Source organism: Aspergillus lentulus (assembly GCF_001445615.1).
Source record: "Aspergillus lentulus DNA, contig: Alt08, strain: IFM 54703, whole genome shotgun sequence".
Lineage (NCBI taxonomy): Eukaryota > Fungi > Ascomycota > Eurotiomycetes > Eurotiales > Aspergillaceae > Aspergillus > Aspergillus lentulus.
Genome location: NW_028322118.1, coordinates 1,857,071 through 1,884,937, shown reverse-complemented (window position 1 = coordinate 1,884,937; position 27,867 = coordinate 1,857,071). Strand labels below are relative to the sequence as shown.

Sequence of the window (27,867 nt, the reverse complement as noted above, 5' to 3'; positions counted from 1 at the left end):
CTACCACCAGGGCAGGCGGTGAAAAAGACGGCCATTTTCTTCTGTAAAATAATATCGTTGCTACTACAAATTTTTTGTCCATTTGTTCCATATCACTGGAGTTCCTCTGGCGGCAGGGTTCATAATGAATCAAAAACCTGCCTATGAGAGGCTTCTTACTGAGTCCCAGATCCTTGATCAGCTTCCGAATGAGCTTGCGGAACTCATTCGTACTGCTTCTGGGACTCAGTTCCTGAATGCGCTTGCGGTTAGCGCATTGAGGTCAAAATGCACAGAAAGTCTTTTCAGCATATACGAACCGATATTTGTTGATCTGGCAGCGCGATGGCTCTCGTCAGATCTTCATGTCGATAATTTCCATATAATTTCCGCCTTTGCACGTATTTTACCGTTTGCGCCATATCTGCAATCTTTTGCCAGTCAATATGCCGCCTCGTGGGCTGGACCTCTTTCGGCTTTGGCTGTATCGAAAGAACAAAGTACCCTTCAACTGGAAGATGCTACTCTCCGCACGCTACTCCTCGCCATATTCCGACTTATGTCCTATGACCTTGAGGTCTTCTCGACGACTGTATCGCCGTCGCAACTCCAGTCCCTATTCCAACATCGAGACCAGGCTATCAGATACCTAGCAGTACGGTGTTTTGCCTTATACATGCGTGCAGCCGATGCTGCTACAGAGAGAATGGTTGGGGCCTATCTCGCAGATGGTCCTATTGAAGGACCGTGGGAAGACATTGTGATCGATTATCGGTGTCTTGGTCTGTGGGAAGAGCGTCGGTGGAAGACCCTCGAGCGGCAGATTGAGCAAGTGAGATCGATTCGACAAATGTCGGACAGTTTTCTACTTGCTGAACCGTTGCGAGAATACTTTACTGCGCGAACAGCTGAGGTCTGTGGCGTGTTAATTCCACGACTGCATGAATCACCAAGTTCACCGTCCTCCATTGTGAGAACTCCAACCGCCGTGGGCAATCTACGGAAGATTGCGAAAGCGTTGCTTGCGCCTGAGCCCATCCTACTTGTTGGGCTACCAAACTCAGGCAAGACAACATTGGTCAACGACGTCGCTGCGACAATGGGACAGCTAGAGTCTATGGTTACCCTTCATCTGAACGAACAAACAGACGCAAAGAGTCTCCTCGGGATGTACTCAACATCCCCGGCTACAGGTTCCTTTGCTTGGCAGCCCGGTGTCTTGACCAAGGCTGCAAGGGAAGGTCGCTGGATTTTGATCGAGGATCTTGATCGTGCTCCATCTGAAGTCATCGGTCTAATATTGCCCATCATTGAGAAGGGCGAGTTGACCATAGCTAGTCGAAAGGAACGCATCAAGTGCGCCGAGGGTTTCAAGGTCATTGCAACCATGAAGTCGACCTATAATATTGCGGGCGAAGAGATTGCGCCAAACACCAATCTGTTGGGAAGCAGATTGTGGCAGAGAGTACAGATAGACTCGCTTTCTATAAAAGAAATTCGGGAGGTGATCATCCGCAAATTCCCTCTTCTTGAATCTCGCGTTCCCGTCATCATGGATGTCTACCAAAGAGTTTGCTCCTCATTCCACGGAAGCCTTGCCATTAAAAGCTCACAAGGAAGGACTCCGGGTCTTCGCGATCTGATCAAGCTTTGCACCAGATTGCATATGCGACTGCAGCGACTGGGGGCCAAGACTGGCTATGAAGCGACACCCGAAGCTGTCGAGGATGAGATATTTCTGGACGTTGTGGATGTCTTCCTTAGATACATTCCCGACAAAACTTTGGCAGACTCGCTCGCATTGGTTGTCGCGGAAGCACTCCAGATATCGCCACAACGGGCGCAATTCTGTCTTCATGAACGGACGCCAGCCTATTCAGATCATGGGAATAGCGTGACTCTTGGAAGGGAGATCTGCCGAAAGAATAAAGTACCCAGTGGATCAGCTTCAAAGCTTGCGGCTGCCTCCTCGCGCTTTGCATCGACTCGAGCGGCCTTGAAGCTGATGGAACAGGTTGCTGCTGCTGTGCAAATGGCCGAGCCTGTTCTTCTCGTCGGAGAGACCGGTATTGGGAAAACTACAGTCGTCCAACAGCTTGCAAATTTGATGCGGCAGAAGCTCACGGTAGTGAACTTGTCTCAGCAGAGCGAAAGTACTGATCTGCTGGGTGGTTTCAAGCCTGTCAATATCCGTACCATGGCTGTCCCTATGCTCGATGAATTTATCACTCTCTTCGAATTGACGTTCTCTGCAAAGAAGAACCAGAAATTTTTGTCTTCTGTTTCGAAAAGCGTTGCTGCGGGGAACTGGGTGCGTTTGGTCAATTTTTGGCATGAAGCCGTTCGGCTTGCCGATGGTGTCTTTAAACCAAGCAAGCAGAGTCGGGCCGGTGAGGAGGAGCAGCAGCCGACGAAGAAGAGAAAACTGGATTCGCCGAAGTACCAGCAGCTAAGACTGAGATGGGAGAGATTTGCAGCGCAACTGAACGACTTCGAGGCACAAGTTTCGCAAGGTGACGCCAAGTTCGCTTTCGCCTTCGTCCAGGGAAAAATCGTTCGTGCACTTCGCAATGGAGAATGGGTCCTGCTTGACGAGGTCAATCTAGCCTCTCCAGATACTCTCGAGAATATTGCTAGTCTTCTGCATCATGGTAGCGAAGGTTCTCCATCTGTTCTGCTATCCGAAGCCGGTGACGTGGAACGGGTTTTTGGTCATCCTGACTTTCGAATATTCGGTGCCATGAATCCCGCAACTGATGCTGGAAAGAAAGATCTTCCTCCTGGACTCAGGTCTCGTTTCACGGAAGTATATGTACAGTCTCCCGATACCGACCTGGACGATCTGCTCGCTTTGATTCAGAAATACCTGGGTGACCTGACAATAGGCGACTCAAGGGTCGTGTCGGACCTAGCGCAGCTTTACATGGAAACCAAGAAACTCAGCAACGAGAACAAACTCACTGACGGAGCGGGACAACGGCCTCATTTCAGTATCCGAACTCTCGTTCGTGCTCTCATATATGTCCTCGAAAATGCCCACATATATGGGTTGCGCCGGGCAATATTTGAGGGCTACTGTATGAGTTTCTTGACCGTTCTAAGCCAAGAATCCGAGCGGCTACTCTTGCCTCTTCTTGAGCGGTATGTCTTTGGCAATGCGAAGAATGCAAGGGCACTACTAGGACAAACCCCCAAGCCACCGAATGATGGGAATGCTTATGTGCAGTTCAAACATTATTGGATGCGCCAGGGCAATATGGTCCCAGAGGCACAACCCCATTATATCATCACTCCTTTCATCGAGAAGAATCTCAAGAATCTCGTTCGAGCGAGCTCCACTCGTCGATTCCCAGTGCTGTTGCAGGGTCCCACATCAGCGGGTAAAACGAGCATGATAGAGTATCTTGCCAAAGTATCGGGAAACAAGTTTGTTAGAATCAACAATCATGAACACACCGATTTGCAGGAGTATCTTGGTTCCTATGTCTCTGGTGATGATGGAACCTTGCGTTACCAGGAAGGTGTGCTGGTTGAAGCACTGAGGAACGGATATTGGATCGTTCTTGACGAACTTAATCTTGCACCATCGGACGTCTTGGAAGCATTGAATAGACTTCTAGACGACAACCGCGAACTATTCATACCCGAGACACAGGAAGTCGTCCACCCGCATCCGAATTTCATGTTGTTCGCGACACAGAACCCGGCCGGCTTGTATGGTGGCCGGAAAGTACTGTCTCGCGCGTTTCGAAATCGTTTCCTTGAGTTGCATTTCGATGATATCCCCGAGAGCGAGTTGGAGTTCATCTTGAAAGAACGGTCGCAGATTGCGCCATCTTTCTGCACCAGGATTGTGTCTGTGTATCGAAAGCTTTCCCTTCTGCGCCAAGCGAACAGGCTATTTGAACAGAAAAACAGCTTTGCCACTCTACGTGATTTGTTCCGATGGGCTCTGCGCCGGGCAGATGACCGTGAACAACTAGCCGTCAATGGCTTTATGCTGCTTGCAGAACGCGTCCGCAATCCACAAGAAAGGGCGGCTGTCAAGGCAGTCATTGAGGAGGTCATGAAAGTTCCCATTGATGAAGACACAATCTACAGTGCTGCTGAATTGGAAAAGCGCGCTCCTAACCTGAAGGAATTGGCGCCTGGCATTGTTTGGACAAAAGCCATGCGTCGTCTCTTCGTTCTGGTCTCAGTAGCGCTTGAGAACAACGAACCCGTTCTTCTCGTGGGAGAAACTGGGTGCGGCAAGACACAACTTTGCCAGGCAGTTGCAGACATTTGTAGGAAGCAATTGTTCATCGTCAATGCCCATGTGAATTTAGAAACTGGGGATCTAATAGGAGCTCAAAGACCAGTTAGGAACAGAGCGGCGATCGAGGCTCAGCTACTCAACGACCTTCGAACTGTTGTCAACACAGTCGATGCTGAGCCGAAATCTCTTGACGAGCTGAGGAGCACTTTTAGTGCTATGACCGTTGAACAAGTGGAAGCATGCGATTCTGAAATAGTTCAACGGATTCAGAAGAACATTGCTCGCTTGAACGCCCTCTTCGAATGGTCTGACGGTAGTCTTATAACAGCCATGAAGACTGGACAATTTTTCCTTCTTGATGAGATTTCTCTCGCTGATGATTCGGTATTAGAGAGACTCAACAGTGTTCTTGAACCTCACAGGTCGATACTCCTGGCGGAAAAAGGCCCTATTGATTCCATGGTCGTCGCGCACGAGGGATTTCAGTTCCTTTCGACCATGAATCCTGGAGGAGATTACGGAAAGCGCGAGCTTTCAGCTGCTCTTCGAAATCGAATGACTGAAATCTGGGCCCCTCAGCTCTCGGAGGACAACGATATATTGCCCATTCTCAGAATGAAACTCCGAACAGAGTCAGAGGATATCCCTAAGGCCATGTTGCGGTTCGCGAAATGGTTCAAGACAACCTTCCAGAGTTCATCGATTACGTCCCTTTCTATCCGAGATTTGCTCGCTTGGGTAGACTTTGTGAACAAGTGTCAAACGACAGATCTCAAATTCTCGATCGTTCAGGGTGCGGCAATGGTGTTCGTGGATACCCTTGGTGCCAACCCTGCTGCAATGCTTGCTGCGTCGTTGCACGATCTCGAGAAGAACCGCCAGCTTTGCCTTGAAAAGCTTCGTGAACTCTTCAACGTTGATGCTTCCGGCATTTACTTCCAAAAGTCGACAATTGAGCTTGAGGATCGCGCACTGCGTGTAGGGCCTTTTGCCCTACCTATCAATGGGGATGCAGCACCTGATCCGCAATTCATTATGGATGCCCCTACCACGATTGCCAATACGGTCAGAATCGCGCGCGGCCTGCAACTGCCAAAGCCTATTCTCCTTGAGGGTAGCCCAGGTGTTGGCAAAACAACCCTTGTTACTGCGCTTGCTCGAGCTCTTGGGAAGCCACTCACACGTATTAACCTTTCGGAACAGACAGACCTCACTGACCTTTTTGGATCTGATGTGCCTGTAGAGGGCGGCGATGTTGGTCACTTCACCTGGCGCGATGCACCGTTCCTCCAAGCCATGCAGCGCGGTGACTGGGTTCTGCTGGACGAAATGAACTTGGCGTCCCAATCCGTTCTTGAAGGGTTGAACTCTTGCCTGGACCACCGTCAGACAGTTTACGTGGCTGAACTTGACCAAAATTTCAGCAGACACCCGGATTTTGTCCTCTTCGCTGCACAAAATCCCCATCATCAAGGTGGCGGAAGAAAGGGACTTCCCGCATCCTTTGTCAATCGGTTTACCGTGGTATATGCCGATAGTTTCACCCAGACCGACTTGAAAAGAATCTGCGAAAAATTATTCCCTGGTAGCCCCGCTTCGCAAACCTATGGATTGGTGGACTTTGTTTCTCTCTTAAATGAGGCCATCAACCAGGAACGCAGGCTAGGGGCGGTTGGTGGACCGTGGGAGGTCAACTTGCGTGATATCCAAAGATGGCTCCAGCTTGCGGACCGCGGCGATCTTCAAGTGCCAGCAAACAATTTCCTTGATGTTGTCATTTCCCAGAGATTCAGGAGTGAAGAAGATAGGCAACTGGTTTCTCAGCTCTATCAACGCGTCTTTACGGATGCGCCGACTGTTGCCAAAAGCCTTTACCACAATCTGACTCAAGAATATTTCCAAGTCGGATTCGGAGTGATGCGCAGGGATGCTCTTCTTCAGCAAGTTTCTGAGCCGCAGATGAAGATATTCCCGGGTGACCTGCCGATCCTGGAGTCACTCATGCTTTGCATAGAGCAGTCATGGCCGAGCATCTTGGTGGGACCATCAGGCTGTGGCAAGACCACTCTGATCAGAAAGCTTGCTGCATTGAACGGTGCCGACTTAGTTGAATTAGCTCTGAGCGCTGACACAGACACAATGGATTTGATTGGAGGATTCGAGCAGATTGACTACAAGAGGGAGGTTTCATCTCTTGTACGTGAGCTTTCGCTGTACCTTCGCCGCCATCTTATTTCTGCATCCTCAGCGACCGAGAAGACAGACGCATTTTCAGCCTTCCTGGAGCTATTTGAACGCTTACAGAGCTCAGAGATCTCGCTGGACTTTGTGTGTTCATCCCTCCCTGTCTTGATGCAGCTTCATCCTCAAGAGGCCCTTGAAGTCTTCCTTCGGAGAGCACAGCACTTGATGGAACTCTCTAAGCAGTCCAATAAAATGAAGGTTGGTTTCGAATGGACGGAAGGTGTTCTCACGCAAGCTGTCCAGCAGGGGCATTGGGTTGTTCTTGATAATGCCAACTTGTGCAACCCTTCTGTCCTCGATAGGCTGAACTCCTTGACCGAACCCAATGGAGCTTTGATACTCAATGAGCAACGTACCGAGGATGGCTCTGCGAAGATTGTGAGACCCCATCCCAACTTCCGCCTGTTCCTGACGATGGATCCTCGTCACGGGGAGTTGTCTCGTGCAATGCGGAATCGATGTGTCGAGATTTGCTTTCTGGCTTCGGAGACTCCCGAATCAGCCAACAGATCCATCCCTGCTTACACCTACCAGTCGTCTCTGTACCGCCTGAGGCATATCTGGGACTTCAATCAGCTTGAGGATAGAGGCGAGCTTCCTCGCCTCCTCTGTGAAATGGGAATTGACCATCTCTCGGTCGAGGATCTGAGAATCATCCAACAATCATCAGAGATGGCATCGGCGGGCTTGCTCGACTTCTTCGCGGGAGAATCTTTGCCTTCGACGCTTGACCGATATGTGCCTGTTGTCCTCGAAGATTCCTCCTGGGAGCCTTCTACATTTTGCAAAGCGCAAGCCGTCAACTTGAGCGGTGCTTCCTTTGCCGTTCATGGCCAATTCCAGCCTCTACATCCTCTCGTGAATGAGCCGCTCGCTTTGATTCTGGGGCAACATGTGACCTTACCGCGGCTCATGGTTTTGGCTCACTTACAAGAGTGCAAGCTCAACCTTCATCGCTTAAGGCAAAGCTTGTTGCGCGCTGATGAATCAGCCAAATCCCTCAAACCGAGCCAGATGAGCTCTCTGGAGAGATCCCTAGCATCAAGGCGGATAGCTTCCCTGATGAAGGATGCAACGCAACCTATCGGCTCTTTCCTCGCGGACTGCGGGCAAGCGGTCTATGATTTCATACAAAGCTTAGACCGCCAAGTGCTTGATACTCCTGAGGCTGTGCATGCTCTTCGTGCTGTTGTCAGCTTCTGTGCTGACCTTCTCAGAATCTCTGAAGATGGTCAAGTGGATGAAGGCGAATTCCAAGTCTATCTACAGATTGGAAAGGAGCTGTTTGTTTTCTTGCTCGACTCCTGGCCACCGCTGAAGTCCGTAGCTCTGGCATTGTCTCAGTGTCTTCGTCGTTTCCAGGAGAACTGGGCTTTGAAAACAGGGCTCAGTATGCAAAGGCTATGGGAATCCTGGCGGCCAGCCACTCCCGCCACTCAGGAGCAGCTGAGGGCAAAGTTGGACCTCGAGAAAGTGGCAGCCGAATTCACGGACATTGCTCTCAAGACTCATCTGGATTTAGCCCAGCTGAGCCGGGTACGCAATTCCCTTGTGGACGCTCAGAGAACCATTCTGTTGGACGGTGCGGACGAAGGACACCTAGTTGAGGCACTTAAGCAGACGGTGATGGAACTAGCAAAGGTGGTGCAGGCTTCCGATTCGGCGAAGTCGCCTTACTTCATGAGCGAGTTTGAAGCCTTGTGCCAATACCACGATCTGTCGTCAATACAGCATATCGAAGATACATCTGATCCGGTAATCAGTTCTATCCTACCATTGTTGGCTGGTCGTCAAGCGCGGCCCCTCGACACATCAAGTCTTCGAAGTCAGATTCCTGGCGTTCTCCATAAACTATCTCTGTTTGCAGGGTCTAACCAGTCCTCCATGTCGGGCTCCGCGGTCAATGGCATTTTCTCCCTGTCGCTGTTAGAGAAGCTGACGTTTGTCGGCACCACGAATCTGGGCCAGATGGATAGCTTGGAAGTGGAAAAGCGAACACTCTCCAAAGCTGTAACTCTGACGTCGCGTGAGATCTCCATGGATCAAAATCGACTTCTTAGACAAAATTTATCGGCGCTCGTTGCTGAACTCCTCACCATGCACAAGGAGTTCATTGAGCCAACCTCTCTCGAGAGCGTTTTGATTACGCTTCGTGAGATCCAAGGACAAGGGTGGTGCAATTCATCGGATCTGCCAGCGGTTGTATTGGATCAAAGCTTGGCTGAGGATCATTACTTTGGACCAATTGTCAAAGACGCCATTCCACGATTGATCGCTTCGTTGATGACTGGCCCCAAGCATATAGAGACGTACGTCGAGGAAACTGGATTGGCGTTGGTTCAGCTGGCCAGCCTACTGCTGCAATTATTCGTGCCCGATAAACCGTTCGATCCCTCTCTCAGTCTGACTGTGCAGAGGCAAAGGCACACACAGCGTGTCATAGAGCTGACCACAAAATCCGAAGCTTTAGCTGTGTTTGAGCAGAGCTTCTCTGGGCAATCTTCCAACATGCGGCAGGAAATTATACAGCAGGAACTCCGAAGCTTAGGCTCCGCGCCGCCTGCGTCTCAAGTTACTCGGCCGCCGGTCTCTGAGGTCAGTATCTTGCAGGGAGAATTCTCCAGCTTGCTCTACTCTGTTTTGAACAGGTGCATCGAACTCGATGTAACCGCAGCAAAAAGAAATGATTCGGAAGCGGAAAGAATGCAGAGTCTCCTTCGCGAGAATATCCGGCAGCTCACCCAGCGTTTGAGCACGAATTACAGATCTTACGACGATATTACTGTGCTTGTCGTCCGATTCCTCGAAATGCTGGACCTGGGTCTTTCCCTTCAGTCCGGCCAAACCCAACTGTCCAGTGACTCTCGGATCTTGCAGGCAGTGAGCAAGAGAACACCGTTCCTTGGGGGCACTGTCTATCCCGTTTCAGCCCTGGAAAGCCAAACCTCGGCAGCGAACCAAGCTCATTTTGTTGAATTGCGCTTCCATGAACTATCTTCCCTCAGAGTTGCCACTAATACGGATCCGGATGTCCTCCACAGCGAATCCGGGCGCCATGCGCTTCACCGGATACTCGAACAGTTCCATGTCTTATGGAAAGCCAAGCTCCGTGAGGATCAAGAGGAAGAAGCGCGCAAATCCGAGTTGTACCGCTATCGAGGCTCATGGGAAGATGAGGAGGAGGTCGACCAGAATGAGTTGGACCAGCTTTTCCCTACTTACGAAGGTGACACAGCTGAAGATGATGGGAAAGTCACCCGGATTGATCCAAAGGTTATTTCGGTCCGGCTCGCTACACTGCACGCCAAGCTCTTCCAATCTGAAGATACTCAGACAGCCTTGTTGGATTATGTCAAGCAGTCTGCCAAGCTGCTGGGGTCCATATGGTCTGCAGGTGATTTTTCGAAGTCTCACATTCGCCCCAGCGAACATCTTTCTGGAGCTCTTTTACTTCTTGAAGATGCCATGAACGCTGGAAATCGCAGCTCATCTGGCAAATATAACTTCTACACCGATGCGAATTTCTCTGAAGCGAGAAGACTCGTCTCTCTGACGCTCTCCGTCAAGTCCCGTTTCCTCCAGATCCAGCAGGCTTGGCCGGAGCATGCGGTACTTCAGGATGTTATTATCTGCTGCAAAGAGGTGCTTCAATTCAAGCATACGGAGCCCGTCGCGAAGTTTCTCACAAAAGTTGAGAAGCTCCATGCCCTTGTTCATGAATGGCAGCTTGTGGCAAGCAGAGAGTATTCAGCAGCTTCTCTTTACGACGAGATCACCAATCTGATCATCAGCTGGCGCCGGCTGGAACTGTCAACCTGGGCCAAGCTGCTCGATCTTGAAAAAGAGAAGTGCGCTCAAGATGTGAGCTCATGGTGGTTTGTTGCTTACGAAGCAATTATTGCGGCCCCTATTCAGCTCGCAGCATCTGGGGAAGCCGAGTTGAGCGACCATATACAAGGTGTCATCTCTACGCTGGAACAATTCTTCATGTCGACAGTTGTCGGGCAATACAGCGAACGACTCAGGCTCGTGGCTAATTTCCGTTCACTGCTTGCGCTTTACGTTCGCGATTACCCAGCTCTGGAGCAAATAGTATCTGCATTGGGCAATTTCCTTGAACACTTCAGACCGTTCGAGTCTGCAGTGCACAAGTCGATAGAAGACCGCAGAGCCGCTCTTGAAAAGGACATCAAGCAACAGATTCAGCTGGCTAGCTGGAAGGATACAAACATCATTGCACTCAGGGAAAGTGCCCGGCGATCACACTTCAGGCTGTTCAAACTCGTCCGAAAGTATCGTGAAGTTCTGGCACAGCCTGCGCAGCCGATTCTGCAGCAGGGAATGACAAACGAACCAAATGAACCAGATATTGTCACCGATGAAGTCATTTTGGCTTCAACAAGCTTCCCCGACGCTCTCGCTTTGTGCCAGGGAGAGCCTACAGTATGGCCAAGCAGACCACCCAGATTCCGAAATGCGGATAGCACAGCCGGGAACATGAGCGATCTGTATTCCTCAATGCCTAATGAATTTGACATCTCGGAGGATCTCGACAGCTTCGTCAAATTCTTCATTGAGAGCATCACGGAATTCAAATCGCAGACGCCTAAAGTGCTGACTGAGGATAACAAGGATGATGTCCAACATCTCAAGGTCCAGAAGCGTCGTTTCTATGCAGACACATTGAAAAAGCTCCTGGAAATGGGTATCAAACGCAATGCAAGCACTAACTTGATTGAGAGCCAGTCTTCCATCGCTCAGGTTCTCGCTACTACCCCAAGCTTGGAAGTCGGGAACTCGGCATCGCATCTCATCAAGGGCTCCGATCTCTACTTCCACCGGTTCTTGGATCTCCTGCCTCGCGTACGTCAAGCGTCTCGCGAGTACTCGGAAGATCTCAGTAATGTCGAGATCTCCAGGAGCGTCGGCACTGTCGAGCACTTGATGTTCTTGTTAAGAAAGCAGCGCGGGGTCATTTCTCCAGCATTGTCTCATTTGGAAACGATGAAGTCCACGATTATGAAGATGTCTAATCTCTGGACTTCTGGACCCGCATCCCTCTGCAAGTCGCATTCGAATCTCTCGAAGGACAGACAAGACCTCAGGAGAGTTGTGGCATGGCTTACTCCCATACTTGGCCTCGCTGCGGAAATCGTGCAACTACATGCCAAGTTCTCCGAAGTCGATGCCTCAAAGGTTTCTGATGGCCTGCACGCTTGGAGATCCACGTTTAGTCGGTTGAAGTCATCACTAGACAATATTCCAGAGTTACCTTCTGGCCTGACTTCTCAGCGTTATAATGACATCCTGGAAGAGGTGTCGTCTTCGCTTGCTTGCTTGAACGCTGATGTGTCAAAATGGACCGCAGAACGTCCTGACTTGTCTTTCGCATTAACACAAATTATTCCATGGGCGGAGGCCAAGGGAAATGCGACTGCTAGGACTGACAGCGAGAATAGTCTCGCTATCCAGGAATTTGACGCAAGACTCCTTGCTGCAACTGACAAGATCTTGGTCAGTCTTCAGAAGCTCAAAGACGTGCCTGCTTCCCTTGCCTCCACGGGCTCGCTGTCGCGGAGCGATGAGTTCTTCACGAGGGCAATGAAGGCTGTCCGCTTGTCTGATGTTACTTCCTCCCTCGAATCCGTCCTCGACAACCTGCAACATCTACAGGCCAACACCAAGAACACTTATGCCCTTGCCTCTGCATTGGTGGCGAGCTTGTTGCCCATCACAAACCGATACTTCTACATCTGCAAAGATATCATTCAGCGGTTTGTGTCTGTGCACAGGGAGACTTGCAAAATGACGTACATCCTCGCAAAGTCATTCACGCAGATAGCCTCGGAAGGTTTCTGTACCCCGGCGGAGCCATCTGCAGAAGAGAGCAAGTCTGGAAAGTTGGAAAGTGGAACCGGCCTTGGCGAGGGTGAAGGTGCTGAAGATATTAGCAAAGACGTCGGGGATGACGAGGACTTATCTGAGCTTGCTCAGCAAGAACAGAATGAGAAGCCCTCTGAGGACATGGAGGATTCTGCGGAGGCAGTGAACATGGATCATGAAGAAATGCAAGGCGAGGAGATTGATGGCGAGGCGAAGGACGAAGAAGAAGATGAAGACGCCAGCGGCTCGGAAGGAGAAGACGATATCGATGAGGAAGTAGGCAGCGTCAACGACATCGACGACACCGCAGTGGATGAGAAGATGTGGGATGGCGACCATGATGAGAAGCAGAAAGAGACAGAGAACGAACAAGGCAAGGGAGCAGCTGGATCCGATGAGCAAACTGCAGCGCAGGAGGAAGAAAAGACCCAGGAGAAGAGTGACAAGGATGCAGAGCAGGAGGGTGAGGAAGAAGAGAACGAAGAAGACGAAGAGGCCCCTGAGGATGAAGGCGAGGCTGTTGGCCGAGAAGATATGGAAGTGACGGACCCTCATGCCAAGGAAGAAGAGGCGCTTGACCTACCTGAGGAGATGCAACTGGACGGCGAGGAAAAGGAAGATGACGGTGCCGAAAGTGACGACGGCATGGACGATATGTCGGATTTCGGTCCTGCACCTGCGGAGGACGAGCAACAGGCTGAAGGAAACGAGGACAATGCTGAAAATCCAGATATGGATAATCCAACTGACGAGCAGGAGCCTGACCAGGTAGATGAAGAAGCCATGGAGGACCAAGAGGCCAACGAGGCCGAGGGAACCGATGAAGCCAATGCAGCTGAGGAGGAAGAGCCAGAAGCTCAGCAAGAAGAGTTCTTGACTCAGCATGATGACAATGAAGCTGGTGGCGAGGAGGTTGCTCCTAGCGAAGCTGTTAACGGTGGTCTGGGCGCAGATGAAGACCGAAACAAAGAGCAAGGCGCAGCCGGCAATGCTCAGCAGGACGATGGATCGACTGATCCGGCCGCAAACGCAGAACAGCCGACTGGTGGTGCCAAAGAAGGAGATGACAGCCAGCGCAAGAGGGATGCAGGAGGTGCTGATGACGTGAGCCCCGAAGACCCTCAATTACAGGCGTTCAAGAAATTGGGTGATGTTCTTGATGAATGGCATCGGAGGAGGAAAGAGATTATGGACGCTTCCAAGCAGGAGGACGATGACGAGTCGCGGAAACCCTTGCCGGAGGATACAGATATGGCCGATGCTGATTTCGAGCATCTTGCGGACCAAGATGATGTTGCCGATACACAGGCACTGGGACAGGCCAGTGAGGAACAAGCAAAGGCCTTGGACCAGAACAAGGGCGTGGAGTCCGACGTCAAACCTGGCGATAATGATATCTTACCGGACGCTGGCGAGGAGCCGCAAGATCTGGCGGAGGAGAATAGATTGGAGGACGACATGCAGATAGATGGAGAAGCTGTTTCTACTGAAGGGCAAACCGCAGGCGCATTGATTCCCGACAGCTCCCGCACACAGGAGCGAACAACAGACGCTACCGGTCAACTTGAGGCCAACGAGGAGCTGGATGAGGTGGACGCCCATCTTGCGGCAATTCACCTGTCGTCCACGCTTCCGCCACTAACTCCACGGGAGGAGGCCCAGCGCCTTTGGTCGCACTACGAGAATGCCACGAACGACCTCTCTCTGTCCCTGACGGAGCAGCTACGTCTGATACTGGCCCCCACGCTTGCTACCAAGCTGCGGGGCGATTTCCGGACAGGGAAGCGACTGAATATCAAACGTATCATTCCATACATTGCGTCACAGTACAAGCGTGACAAGATCTGGATGCGACGGTCCATTCCCTCCAAACGCAACTACCAAATCATGCTTGCAGTCGATGACAGCAAGTCCATGCTGGAGAGTGGCAGCGGGCAGTTGGCGTTCGAGACCCTGGCGCTAGTGGCGAAGAGTCTGTCAATGCTCGAAGTAGGCGACCTGTGTGTGCTTGGGTTCGGTAACGAGGATCACGTCCGAGTCGCCCACGAGTTCGGCAAGCCTTTCTCCTCTGAAGCCGGAACACAAGTATTCCAGCATTTCAGCTACCAGCAGACCGGAACGAACGTGCGCAAACTGATCGCCGATTCTATCGCCCTCTTCCGCGAAGCTCGCTGGAAACAATCGCCCGCAGGAGGTAACGCCGACCTGTGGCAACTGGAGCTCATCATATCCGACGGTATCTGCGAAGATCATGATACCATCCGGCACCTTGTGCGTCAAGCTCAAGAGGAGCGGATCATGATCGTGTTCATCATCGTTGACGCCGTCAAGGGCAGCTCAATCTTGGATCTCAGCCAGGCAAGCTTCGAGCCTGATACGGAGAGTGGAACTGGGGAGATGAAGCTGAAGATGAAGAGATACCTGGAGGGATTCCCCTTCCCATACTACCTGGTTGTGCGTGACGTTCGGGAGTTACCGGCTGTGCTGGCTACGGCGTTGAAACAATGGTTTGCAGAGGTTGTTGATGTATCATCGTGAGATTTATGCATGGTTATGGTAGATAAAAAAGGTTGGGCATTTTGTTTATATGGTTGATTTCATTTGTATAGGTAGCATTCATATATAGTTGATGACTTTCAAGCAGTTTTATTTCTTCATTCAGAAAGATTCAGAACAGATTAAAATATAATTCTTTTAGTCTGAACAATAAATTGCGGATGTGTTGGTATCTATAGACTACTTCCAGAAAGACTTGCATGTCAGGGCCAGAAAGAACATAGAATTCACCATCCATACTTGGATCCGGCCTCCTTTTTGTTCCTTCGTCCAGCGGCAAAACTCTCCTCCAAAGCCTCCCGTTGTGTGCTTGCCGCATTGACCAGCTGTTGCAGAGTGTGTTTGCCTGGGGCAATGGCCCGAACAGGATTGTGCTGAGCAGCAGCAAGGTCTGTCTGGTGGGCTAACTCCTGGTTGGCAACGTATTCCTTGTCTGTATTGAAGTGCAGAATCCGAGATTTGGAAGGGTCGGCATTGCGTCCAAAGAGCTGTCGCCGTTGGGCCCGGGATAAATTGAGATCGTCTGCGATGTTATCCAATGTTTGATCCGCTGCTGGCTGTGAGGGCGCCGTCGCGGGCTCAGGCTCCGGCTCTGGGCCAGCCGGGGTGGCTTCCAGGCCGGTGGTGTACACCAGTGGCTCGTAATTAGCGGCTTGTGCTTGCGGTTCGAGCATCTTCGAAGTCGTAGTTTCTTCTGTGGACAAGGAGAACAGACTGATTTTCGGTTTCTGAAGCGCGGGCGGCGCTGGCTGTGCTGGTTGCTCATTGGACGCTTGCGAGGGTTGCAGAGCTGTTGTTTCGTTCGCAGTTGGCAAAGGAGATGACAAGGCAGATTTTCCCGGTTGCTTCTTTTTCTTTTGTGACGCTCGCCCTACGGACAACGGCTTGAACATCATCGGATTCCCCTTCAACTTGACCTCCTCTTTCTTCTCTCCGTCTACCTGAGCCGTCGCGGCCTCCTTGTCGCCAGGCTGCTCACTCCGAAGACTCCCCGGCTTGGGTATCGACTCATCGCCATCGCCCGCCAAGCTATCGAACGCCTGTTCCCTCCGAAACTCCTCATCAGCCTCGCGGTCGAAACCCGGAGTCGCGCCAGTCTTCAAGCTGAAGACCTTCCGAGCTGGCGCAGCCGTCTTCCTATCCTTCTCCGTGACGTTTGTCCTCTTCGGAGGTGGTAGAAGGGCATTGAAACCCGAAAATACCCCGCCTCCGCCTATTTTGACTCGTTTCCGCGCTGGCTCGTCTTCGCCATCTGCGGTAGGGTTCTCGGGCTTGATCTCCGGTAGAGCAACGCGGATCTTGCGGGGGTTACTGCGGTCGACGACGAAGTTTGCGCCGGAGGAGGGCTGGGGTGGATTCGCAGGCGTGGGAGCTTGAGTTTTGTTTGATGGTTGAGTGACCTTGGTTTCTTGCTCCGAGTCTGAAGCTTCAGAGTCTGAGTACGATACGAGAGCCATTTTGGGTTGGGCTGGCCGAATGTTGTCTTGATAGGAATTTAGAAATGCCTCGCGGGAGATGACGATAGGGCCGCGATCATGATACAGTGTTCCGCACGTGCCCCATTGAGAAAATTGTTGATGCCTGAATTATATGGTGTCATTGTCGACTGGAACATGCCGCCTTAATCTTGGAGGCACAACTCAATGGAAAATTATTTCTGATAATGTTAATCTCTTCGTTTCAGTTATCTTAAATGGATTCGCATTTGGCTCACGTTAGATACCTGAGCTGCTCTCATTCACTGGGTCTAGGTGATCAGCGCTAGCCCCTGCTCAAAATATCGTCTTACTCTTATCGCCAGAGTAGCTTCGCGCGCAGGCAGCAGCAGGCTGGTATGCAATTACCATAATGCTGATAATAGCGTCTGGACAAGCAGACTCGATAGACTAATCCATAGTGCTGTCCTCATCAACTGTACAGTAGCGATGACATCATAAGCCTGAGGATGCGCGATTGATGATCAGATAAGATAAAAATGACTAATCAGATATTGGCATCTGAGAAAAGGAATGGCAGCAACGTCTTCAGCTCCTTCCACACGCTTGTCAGAATCCCCTCTCATCTCAGCAAAAGCACGACACTACTTAGCTTAGCCTGATATTCATGCACAGTCTATAATGAAACCACGCCATGGACACAGCCAGCGCTGCAGAAAATGGTCCAGAACCACATGCATCCCCAGAGGCTCGTAGCGCAGGCAACGAATACACCCGCCCAGCCGCAGGCAAATTCCGCTTCAAATCCTCAAAATCCACCAAATCCAAATCTCACCGAGACGAACCATACGATACCCACCACCATCACCACCACCGCCGCCGTCACCACCATTCCCACCACCACGACCACCACCGTTCCTCCAAACGACACAAATCCAAGCGCTCGCCCTCCCCCAACCCCCGCGATCAAGACAACCCATCCCGCCTCTCTCCCGACACCGCCTTCCGCGAGTCCCTCTTCGACGCCCTCGGCGACGATGAAGGCGCCGCATACTGGGAGACCGTGTACGGTCAGCCCATCCACAGATACCCTGTCCCATCCGTCCCCAAGGGTCCAGACGGCGAGCTAGAGCAGATGTCCGAGGAGGAGTACGCGGCGTACGTGCGCAGTCGGATGTGGGCGCGGACGCGGGAGGGGATGCTAGAGGAGCAAGAGCGACTGCGCGCCGAACGAGCGCGGCAGAAGCGGCGCGAGGAGGAGAGCGCAGAGAGCCAGCGCGAGAGAATGCGGTTCGAGCAAGCGATGGAGGAGAGCCTCCAGCGGGGCCGGGAGCGACGGCGTCTCAAGGTGTGGAAGACGGCCTGGGATGAGTATCGGCGTGCCTGGGAGGAGGTTAATCGAGAAGTAAACGTGGGGGAGGGCGAGCGCAGGCCGTTCCGGAATCTGGTCTTTTGGCCGGTGGAGTCGGGGAAGCGGAGGGATGTGTCGCGCGAAGCGGTGGAGGAGTTTATGCGCCATGCGCCGGTGGAGACGTCTGGGATGGCAGACAGTGATGGGGCGGACGGCATGGCTGGCCTGCTGGCGGTGCTCAAATCTGAGCGGATACGCTGGCATCCGGATAAGATCCAGCATCGGTATGGTGCGCTGGGGATCGATGAAAACGTGTTGGCGAGTGTGACCGAGGTCTTCCAGATCATCGATCATATGTGGAATGAGACGAGGGCGAGGCAGTAGTAGACTGCTGGGGCCTTTTCTTCCTGATCAGTTGAGAGTTTAGAACAGCATTTCCTCGGCGTTTTGATAGCATGATACCCTGCAGTCGATAGTCATTATTCATCAAGTTCTTACGTCTCATTCCTTTCATGTTCATTCCGTAGTCAAACGCTCAGGAAATAGCTCATCATATTCTTGCTTCATATCAAAACGGCTGTAGAAACCCGCAACTAGACAAATATGACACGGCTATGCAATTGCGCAAATAATCAGAAACAAAATCTGACTCCGTAGACATGTTTTTGTAATTTTTCTTTTGCATTTTCCGTCCTTTCATCCTTTCAACTAAAATCGCGAGTAACGCTGCTTGGTCCGGTACATGGTGAAACCGACATACGCACCGGCGACGGCGCCAAGGAACAGAATGAACTTAAAGAGGAACCAACCCCAGCCGCCCTTTTGCTTGGGCACCTTCACTTGGGCCCGATCCTGTCTGCCGTTGTTTGCTGGGCCACGCCCGGAGCCGGCGGCGGCGCTGCCTCCGATGCTGTACAGGTTCTTGGCATTGACCGAGATGATGTCGTGGTTGTCGCTCAGCTCGCCAGTTTCGGCAGAGAAGCCGAGGTACGAAACGGCAGGGATGGCGATGTTGGTCTCGGGAGCGTTCAGGGTGAAGCAGTTGGTCCAGGTGTCCTCAGACTTGTACTGCAAGTCTAGGGTCAGAGACTTGTCCTGGAAGTATGTCAAGCGCGCCTTGGTAGGAATTGAAGCGCCGCGCAGACCACGAGCCTGTCATCAATTCGTTAGCGCAAACACGATAAACCTGGATAACATTAGGGCAAGCTCACAGAACAGCCAGCCACTTCGTTGGCCTTTCCGTCATGAGCCTGGTCGTAAGACGTCTTCCCATCGCCCATCATGGCCATGACGTAGGGGAATGATGTTCCGGGACGGTTATTCTTGTATGTGTCGAAGAAAATACCCAGACCTTCGAAGTTGTCTGTCGACCCGAAAACAGGGCCCTGGGTTGCGCGCTGCTTGGTGAGCCACATGGCAAAGCCATCGCCGTGCAAGTTTCCTTCGCCGTGGATCTTGAACTCAACCTCGATCTGGGTCACACGTCAGATTGTCAAGTCCTCCCCTCGTATAAAAGTCCACCACTAACCTCCCAATTCGTTGCGGTAAGAGGAACGCGAGAGAAGATCCATCCCTGCTGCGATGGTCGATCCGATGTCAGGCGAATGTACCTAGCCCAATCAGCTCAAGGTTCTCCTCATCTCCAACAAAATATTATAGGGCCTTGGTCGCCATACTTGTCAGCGCGGATGATTGTATCACCACCAAAATCGAACCAGCGGCTTTGGAAATCCGAATCTAGGTAGGGCTATGCAAAGTCAACTACGATGTTCGCATTGAAGCTTGAGCAGATGTCGAGGTGCGGAGCGAGGACCAACCGGAGCGAGACTGTGAGTTCGGAGCTGGTAGAGTCCAGGTTAGCGAATCCGAGGGGCATTTGCGCATGCATGAAGAAATGGTCTTGCGTACCGGAATGCTCTTGATATTCTCGTCGCCGTTATAGGCGCTTGTTACCGGGAGGCTAGCTAGGCCAGCGACGCACAGAAGCGAGGAAAGCCGCGGCAGCAGCATGATGACCGATGTGATTGGATGGAGTCTGAAAATGAACGATTGTAGATATTGCTAGAACGGAAAGGTCAAGCGGTAGAGAGCAGACTGCAGCTAGCGAGAAAGAATAACAAATTCGAGACTGATCGGCGTGGGTGGGCTCAATGTCACCGGGACATCAGCGAGCTCTAGACAAGTATACCTTCCTGGAGAACAAGCTCAATGGAAGAGAGTAGCTCGGCGAATGGCAATATGGGAGAAAAGAATGAACGATAGTGAAGTGGGATAAAAGAAGTACACTACTCAGGTTTCACTGTGTACTGCGAAGAATTGAAAGGAAGCAAGGGTCCAAAGAAATGGTTAGAAGACGGAGTATATGACAGATCCATGCTCCCACCTCATCGAGTAAACATCCAAGTGTCCACTTCGCCCTACGTGTGGCGCAGCTCTCTCACGAACGGGGGCCCGCACCAGCCACACTTTTCCTTTACTTCCGAAGATCCTTGTCGGCGTCATTATCCAACGTCCTGTCTTCAATCCACAGATACCCTCAATCCACCTCACTTCCTACACTGAATTCTTTTTAAACACCGACATTAACAAAATACAACCACCAAAAATGGCCATCTGGGGATCCTCAAGCTCCAACGCCGCTTCCTCCAGCGAAGCGGACATCAAAACCCACCTCATGAACCAAGTGCGGCAAGAGGCCGCCGTGACCAACGCCCGGAATCTGATCGGGGTATGTATATCCCTAACCTACCATTTAGCACATTGGATCAGACCAAGCTGACCAAGGATGGGTTTTCTCCCCGCTTGTAGAAAGTCAACGAACACTGCTTCGAAGCCTGCGTCCCCAACCCCGGTACATCGCTCTCCTCCGCCGAACACACCTGTCTCTCGCAGTGCATGGAGAAGTACATCTCCTTCTGGAACGCCGTCAGCCGTGGCTACATTTCGCGTCTCGCGAACGAGAGGAAGGCTTACGGTGGTGGTGCCCTCGACGCATCGTTTGTTCAATCTGGAGAATCCAGCCTGTGAGCGCTGGCGCATCGGAGCTTAATATTTGTTGAGGAGGGAATGGAAGGCTGATTGTGTCTGTGACTGCAACATTACGAGATTTCTTGGTGCTTTCTTCACCCTCGCTTCGAGTGGTTTTGTGGTACTTCAAAAAGGCGTTTCTTTTTTCTTCCCGTGACCTTCAACCGGTAAGATTTCTGTACAATACTATATATACAGGGTGACGGGTGGATACTACCGTGCAGAGTACTCGTTCAAAATAAAAAACGAGGCGGCAGAACCTCCGAGACGGATTGCCAGCCACGCGGATAGAAAACGTCTGGTCTGTATTTGATGATATTCAGATTTGACGCCTACCTTTTCCACTTGTTCAAGACATCGAAGATATGTACATTATACAGGACTGAAGGCGAAATTGACGCGGATAGAAAAACAATGGATGAGGCCAAGAGCGACCTTTATCCCGTACTCATAATCAACACTCACCCATTCAGGTGTGCCAGCGCGAAGAGAAGACGAAAAAAAAAAATTGACATGGATGGCTTGCAGGCTCCCCAAGTCTTGAGCAAGATATACATAGGGCGACACAAGATAACCAATGACGAGCCTGACCATCCAGGATCCAGTAGCCGACCAAAGGTTCTCCAGACGAACACCACCGACATGTTCAAAGGCTAAACTTAGAACCGAATAGAAGAACATAATATTGGACGCCCTGAATTCCAAGAGAATCTCTCAGATGCGTCAATGCCGAAAGAAAGTAAGGATCAGTCCATGTGGAAGCCACGAAACTTTTGCAGGAGTAGAAGTCAATAAAGCTCCACACGCACGCTCCTAGCACATTTGCGAGCCTAGAGCATCATGGTCGAGTCACGGGACATATTAAAGTCGTAGACAAGCACGATCTTTCAAGACAATAGTGAACAGAGGCAGTTTTTATTGGGAGCCTAAGTAGAGGCTAGTGCATTTGTATCGTGGGCATCTCCGTCAATGATTGCCAATGTTCATTGCTCTATCAAATGTCGTATATTGGACTAAAAGTCGGGGAAAAGATGGCCATGCCTGTAGCAAGAGTTCCAGTTAGTACTTAGATTTAAAATGATTCACAACCGGGAGACATACACATCTTCGCCCTGCTGGCCGTATTGTTCGGTTTCCTCAGGATACCGATCGTATTGACTGGCATCACCCTGACCTCCGCGGATAGGGGGAACATAAGGAGCATCAATGTCCTTTCTTGCAAGACGATCCCAGGTGACTTCTGCGAACCAAGGATGGTTCTTCACATCTTCGGAACCTCCATGAAGGTTGCCCAGTCGCTTGGTCAAGTCTGCTGTGATGAGCTGCGAGAGCAAGTCGACGGCGTCCGGGTGAAGGTACGGCGGGTACTTAACACGACCCCGGAGAATGTTTTCATAAATCTTGACGGGTGAGCCACTGTCCCAGAAGGGTGTGAAGCCGCACAACATTTCGAAGATAAGAATTCCAAGTGACCACCTTGGCTCTGGTCAGCCAATGGAAACGCAAAGCTCATAGAATGGAATGCCTACCAATCAACCGATTTGTTATATCCCTTGGAGGAAACAACTTCTGGAGCAAGATAATCCGGTGTTCCGCAAAGTGTCCAGGTGATGTCAGGCACCTCCTTCGCGAACCCAAAATCGGTGATCTTCAGGTGACCGTGCCGGTCCAGTAGCAGATTCTCTGGCTTCAGGTCTCGGTAAATAATCTGCTGAGAGTGTAAATACTCCAGTGCAAGAGTAACCTCGGCCGCATAGAATTTTGCGACAGGGTTTGGGAACCGCTGCGACGGGCCCATGACATCAGCCTACAGGAACTTGCATTGATATGGAGGGCTGCGAAGAGCACTCACCTGAGATTTGCGAAGTAAACTGAAGAGCTCTCCTCCCTCCACAAAATCCATCACCATGTACAGATTCCTTGCGTCTTGCCAGGTACCCCACAATGTAATCAGGAATGGATGCCTGACACGATTGAGCATTCGTCGCTCGTCATTTGTATGCTCGACCTGTTTCATCTTGACCACCTGCGCCTTCTTCAGGACCTTGATCGCATAGAAGCGATGATTGTGTTTCGACTGCACCAAATGGACACGACCGAAACTACCTGTACCTAGTGTACGTTGGATAGTGAAATCGTCTAGGGAATATTTCCCTTTTGTAGTGCGGGCCTCAGCCCGATTGGCCTGCTGAGAGTTCGCATGACCTTCGGCAGAAGCCTGTGAAGTCCCATGATGATGAGAGGGGTGAAGTATATTGTGTAACCTGGAGGTATGGGAGTGTTGTTGTTGTGGCTGTTGTTGCTGGTGTTGTAGGTGGTGGAGGCCCGAGTTGTGGTGGGTGGAGGGATGGGGTTGCGTCACGGCGGATTGCATGGAGGCAGTTTGACCCTCGGAATTTTGATCTATACCTGAAGAGCGATTGGGATTGTCGTTGGATAAGCGATGAGGCTGGGCAGCAGAAGAAGTTGCGGAATTATTGCTGGTGTTACTGGTGGCCGAATGTTGATGATGGTGGGTTTGATCGTTGTGCTGGCTGTGGTGGTGGTCGTGGTCGGCAGAGTTGGGTGACGTCTGTGTCTGGGCCGCTGTGGGTGACGAACTTGATTCCAGTTCTTTAGAGAGGGTATGCGAATCCTTCGTCCGCCGTTTCTTCAAGAGACCTCCTAAAGTCGGCATCGAGGATATGAGAGTTAAGAGTATAAGAGGTCACAGATAAGGTGAAACATAGACCATAGGATTGGTGAGTGGCAGGGTAGGTTAGGGGGTGCGGGAGTTTTGTGTGAGCGAAATCAACCCCTCTTCTCTTCTGGCTGGGGGGAAGCTTTCAAAGAGGGGGGGAGACACAAGACACACGAGGGGAGGGAGCGAGAGATGGCTCTGGCGCGGATACTGCGGACGCCTCCCGGGGCCTAGAGACAACCAGAATGGACTCAATGGACCCCCCGATCGTGCGTAACAGAACACTCCAACGTTCAAGGCAAAAGTGGGCTGAAGATTAAGTGATTGACTGCTTCTTTCTTTCTGCTTCGTGGCTTTCTGTTCTATATCGAGTCAATTGATCGGAAGCTCGATCTCTCCTCGTAGACTATATCTAGACTATCGACGTGCGCGGTACCGAGTAAATGGAGGCAAAGCCAAGAGAGTGGGGAGGACTAGTTCATAGTCAAGGTGAATGATGACGATGATGTCCTTACTTGCTGATGATAAGGATGTGATGATAATATAGCGTTGTTGTAAGGTTTCAAGTAAAGTGGGAGTATAATCGGCTCTCTCCCTGTATAAGTAGTCATCTCACTCCATTTGTTCGACCCTATCTACGTCTTCAAATTATTCTCCAAATAGCCAGTCGATGAAGAAACTACACTGTATACACCTCGCTCTAAATTTGTATCGTCTAAGCGCCATTGAGTCCTAGACCATGTTAGAGAGAGAAGATTTCATGAAGTTCTACGAAAGAGAGTGGAGAGTAACCTCTCAGAACCTATGAGATCATCACTCAGTATTAGATCCTTCGACATCCGGGACCATGTACCATTGAGGTCATGACTGGGCCCCCACAACTTCAGGTCCTGTTTTCCACTGTTACTCCCCCATCGATATGACATTTTGATATACTGGGAATTTCAACATTTTATACCTACCAGGATAACAATTGTCAAAAGTCTCAATTCCATTCGGCTGTACCTCTCTAGATAGACCATACAAAAGCCTCTAGCTTGGTGACTTCATAACCCCCAGCGGATCCCCAGAAGGCCCCGCTTCCAGGCCTGTTGTGCCCAACCGGCACTATTCCCTAAATTAATTGGCTGCCTAGTGTGCAGCAGTATCTTTCGTAGTGATGTATAATCATTTCTTCGTGGATTCTCATCTCATGCCAGGCGGGTAACTTGTACATCAACGAACCAAACCTCCTTAAGACAATAGCATCAAAACAGCATGTCCCTGCCGAATGCAAGACTTGTCCCCAAACGCCATACCAACCTCTTTCTCATAACTAAATACGATAATGAGCCATGTTCTTCTTGATCTCATCCACTATCTCGACCGCCTCCAGGGCATTTCGCGCCTCAAAATCGTACCGTTTCTGCTCATTGGCATCGTTGCCCCGTAGAACAACGACCCGGAAGTTCTTCGGGTGTCGCCGGCTCACTTTGCATCCCACCACATCGTTGAAGCTGATCGATCGGGTCTTGGTATCGGATGCTGCCTTTCCCGTATCCCCCGGCATAATGTGCATGTAGTCATTGTCAAAGGTCAAGATGCGATGGTTCGAAGTTGTGAAGGACATTGACTGCTTTCGAAACACATGATAGCGCCGGTAGTAACCGCCCGTAAGTTCCTGTGTTTGGGTGAGTGGGTGTAGCATGCTTGGTCCACTCTTCTTGCTCTTCTTGCTTGCAGCGTTCTGTTTGTTATCGATGAGCAACGGCGCATTGGGGGATGAACTTCCTGGGGAACCAGTTAATGATAGAGGCCCCGCCCCGAATCGACGCCGTACAAGGTCGAGGTCGGTAATATTACCCAGAGCCTCCACTGTCCGGTCAAGCGGCGCTATCGTGTTGGACCCCGCCACTTTGAGAATGTAATTGCCCTTGTCGAGTGCCCATCTTTTGCAGACCGAGTCCAAAATCTCGGCTATATAGCTGTCGGTAGAGGTGTTCAGAGTTGTAACGTGAGTGGCAGCATCAAGGTTCATGAACCGGATCTTCAGTGTTTTGGAGACGCCCATTCGAGGTGTAGCGTGGGACGTAGGGACCGCGGGCCGGTCAGCTGGAGTCAAGGTATTGTCGTTCAGAGCAGATGAGAACGGCTGTCCCAGAATGGGATTCACGCGAGCTGCCGGGGTCTTACTCTGCGGAGTAGGCTGGATGAGTGGCACTGTCGGCGCTGTAGGCGTTGTCACGTTTTCCTCTGAGGGTGCTTCCTGACTGTATTGCGGGAACAGTCGCTCATTTTCTTCGAATTCCTCCTCGGAAGCCTCCACCAAAGCGAATTCATCATATTGCTTACCCCTTGATCGGCCCCTCACTCCCGTCGCCCTATTGTTATTGTTCGAAGTGAAGTCTGCTATGTGTGATGCTCGGCTCAGAGGCGGGAAATCATATTCAATCTCTCCATCCTCCACCATTCGTAGTGTCCATCTATTCACATTGAGTTTGTTACGCTCGATAGCTGGCTCGCGACCTTCTTCCGAATATCTCCAAAGAGCTAGCCCAATAGCCTCCGCAACAGTGACTGGTGCCGGCTGATCTGCAAGCTTGGATTCCCTGGCCAACTGAAGGTCAAGAGGTACTTCGGGGTCAGAGGAGAATGGGAGATAAAGCTTGATGTTTAGGGCATCCGCTAACCCTTTGCCGGAAAGAACAGCGAACTTCTCGACTGGATTTGTGGGCGCCTTCATGCGTGCTTTAAGCGCTTGCGTCAGTAAACTGGTAGGTTGCAGTCTGCTGATGGGGCGTGGTGGTGGCAGATTTTGCAACTCGGGTGCTGGAGTTCTGGGTTTCCTTGGAGATGCAGTCTGGGATCCAGCTCCGTTCTGTAGCTTATGCATCAATGCGACAGGCGAGGATGAGTCCAAACCACCAGTGATCCCGACGTCTTCCAACAGCGAGCCGGACCCGGCTGTTGCATCGAACTCGGATGAGAGCACAGATCCTACAGACTCAGCGCCAGAGTCCTCCGCGGCCTCGCTGAGCCCTCCAAGCGTCATAGTGTCAACATTCCTGTTACTAGTGCTGCGAGGCGGATCCTGGTATTCTATGATTTTGTCCTTGGTCGAGAACTGGATTTGTCGCCTCTTAAACGAAGGGTCCATTTCGTTGGTCTCGTTATCTGTAGACAGGTCACTACTGGTAGTAGTGTCTCGTCTTGGTCGTCCCTCATTCACATTCACTGCCGTCCCCAATGATCCAGTGCGAAAATGCGCTCCTGTTGCTGGGTGTGAGGGAGATGTGACCATGACTTCCGGCCCCTCATGACGATCAGACGAACGGATGGGCGAAGACCCGGCTCGTGTGCGGATTGGCACCTTAGAGAATTGAATCTGAGAAGCCCTACTACAGCATCAGTGTGAGTAATTTCAGTAGGAAAATAAGATCGGCACAACATCAAATGACATGCTACCGGACACTAACCTCCGAGTGCTGTCTCCATCATCGTCGCTCTCATCGCTCAAGTCACTGCTATCATCCTCTTCGGCTTCTCTTTGTTTCTGCTGTTCGCTCTGTTGGCGATCCCGGCGGCGCGTCCGTTTCCCACTCCGGCCCTGGTGCCGACGACCGATCACATCCACATTGCTTTTACCAGTGACCATGCCCCCTTCTTCGTCTTCTCCGTAATCCCCCAACCTGGATCTGCGCAAGGTATTGGCATCTCTTGAAGCACCGAAGCGATAGTACTCTGAGGAGACGGCGGCCGTGGTCGGGATAGGAGGGGAAGAGGCTCTCCTTGCTTGCGCTGCTGCGGCTTGGCTGCTAGGGTTGGTTGCTCCTGAGAACCATCCGGCGGCACGAAAGCCGGGCGTGTTGAGGACCGAGTTATTCACATTGATAAGCCGTTCGCCGACTCCATCCTTGATCGTTGATAGATATGAGGTGCGTAATTGCCAAATGGCAAAGCTGACGATCAGTCAGTGCCCGAGTCGTGACCATACTGCACGAAGCAGATTGGGGGCGCGGTGGAAATGGCAACTTACTCATCATTATGTAGGAGAGACATCTTCTCAACGTGGCTTACTCAGTGTCCACGATTATGGTCGTGTCCTTAGTGGAATCGGCCGACAAATATTGAACCCAGCGAGGACACAGTAATATTACAGACCATAGGGAGACGGAGGGGTGTAATGAAGGGAAGATATGCGCTGAGCACATGGGGCAGATAATTAAGATGAAAGCCAGTTCACCACAAGCAGGTCCAGCCTGTTTATTGAAAACAAAAAGAATAGAAGGAATGCACCCTTGGGGTAGTTGGTTCAAAGGGTTGATGGCGGGGGTGCGAGAATGAACTGATCTTCCTGATGGGGGAGTAGACTAGTAGTTAATGGCAGGAGACCGCATTCTGTGGCGGTGCTCCCCAAAACATTACCTACTACGTATGCACTACTCCGCAGATCGGCCAAGACCCTGACCTAGGT

General features: G+C 51.3%; 7 protein-coding genes across 7 annotated transcripts; 3 read left to right on the top strand and 4 right to left on the bottom strand.

Moving 5' to 3' along the window:
* Nucleotides 1-124: 124 nt before the first annotated feature.
* Nucleotides 125-14,902, top strand: ALT_3872 (AAA family ATPase midasin; the record flags this gene model as incomplete). Its single annotated transcript, XM_033560434.2, has 1 exon — nt 125-14,902. The coding sequence occupies one exon, from the start codon at nt 125-127 to the stop codon at nt 14,900-14,902; it is 14,778 nt and encodes a 4,925-aa protein (XP_033416325.2).
* A 245-nt stretch (nt 14,903-15,147) lies between these two features.
* ALT_3871 (PRCC domain-containing protein) lies at nt 15,148-16,377 on the bottom strand (the record flags this gene model as incomplete). Its single annotated transcript, XM_033560435.2, has 1 exon — nt 15,148-16,377. The coding sequence occupies one exon, from the start codon at nt 16,375-16,377 to the stop codon at nt 15,148-15,150; it is 1,230 nt and encodes a 409-aa protein (XP_033416326.2).
* Nucleotides 16,378-17,050: 673 nt separating this feature from the next.
* On the top strand, nt 17,051-18,091 carry ALT_3870 (uncharacterized protein; the record flags this gene model as incomplete). The annotated part of the gene is made up of 1 exon (XM_033560436.2): nt 17,051-18,091. The coding sequence occupies one exon, from the start codon at nt 17,051-17,053 to the stop codon at nt 18,089-18,091; it is 1,041 nt and encodes a 346-aa protein (XP_033416327.2).
* Nucleotides 18,092-18,415: 324 nt separating this feature from the next.
* On the bottom strand, nt 18,416-19,717 carry ALT_3869 (legume-like lectin family protein; the record flags this gene model as incomplete). The annotated part of the gene is made up of 6 exons (XM_033560437.1): nt 18,416-18,859; nt 18,919-19,179; nt 19,236-19,317; nt 19,384-19,454; nt 19,525-19,548; nt 19,616-19,717. The coding sequence occupies 6 exons, from the start codon at nt 19,715-19,717 to the stop codon at nt 18,416-18,418; spliced, it is 984 nt and encodes a 327-aa protein (XP_033416328.1).
* A 595-nt stretch (nt 19,718-20,312) lies between these two features.
* On the top strand, nt 20,313-20,734 carry tim13 (protein translocase subunit TIM13; the record flags this gene model as incomplete). Its single annotated transcript, XM_033560438.1, has 2 exons — nt 20,313-20,435; nt 20,516-20,734. 2 exons carry the CDS (start codon nt 20,313-20,315, stop codon nt 20,732-20,734), a joined length of 342 nt encoding a protein of 113 aa, XP_033416329.1.
* Nucleotides 20,735-21,747: 1,013 nt separating this feature from the next.
* Nucleotides 21,748-23,411, bottom strand: pkaC (cAMP-dependent protein kinase catalytic subunit pkaC; the record flags this gene model as incomplete). The annotated part of the gene is made up of 4 exons (XM_089599648.1): nt 21,748-21,775; nt 21,836-22,210; nt 22,264-22,541; nt 22,587-23,411. 4 exons carry the CDS (start codon nt 23,409-23,411, stop codon nt 21,748-21,750), a joined length of 1,506 nt encoding a protein of 501 aa, XP_089455986.1.
* Nucleotides 23,412-24,729: 1,318 nt separating this feature from the next.
* On the bottom strand, nt 24,730-27,452 carry ALT_3866 (Sin1 family protein; the record flags this gene model as incomplete). Its single annotated transcript, XM_089599647.1, has 3 exons — nt 24,730-26,791; nt 26,870-27,352; nt 27,430-27,452. 3 exons carry the CDS (start codon nt 27,450-27,452, stop codon nt 24,730-24,732), a joined length of 2,568 nt encoding a protein of 855 aa, XP_089455985.1.
* Between the last annotated feature and the right edge of the window lie 415 nt (nt 27,453-27,867).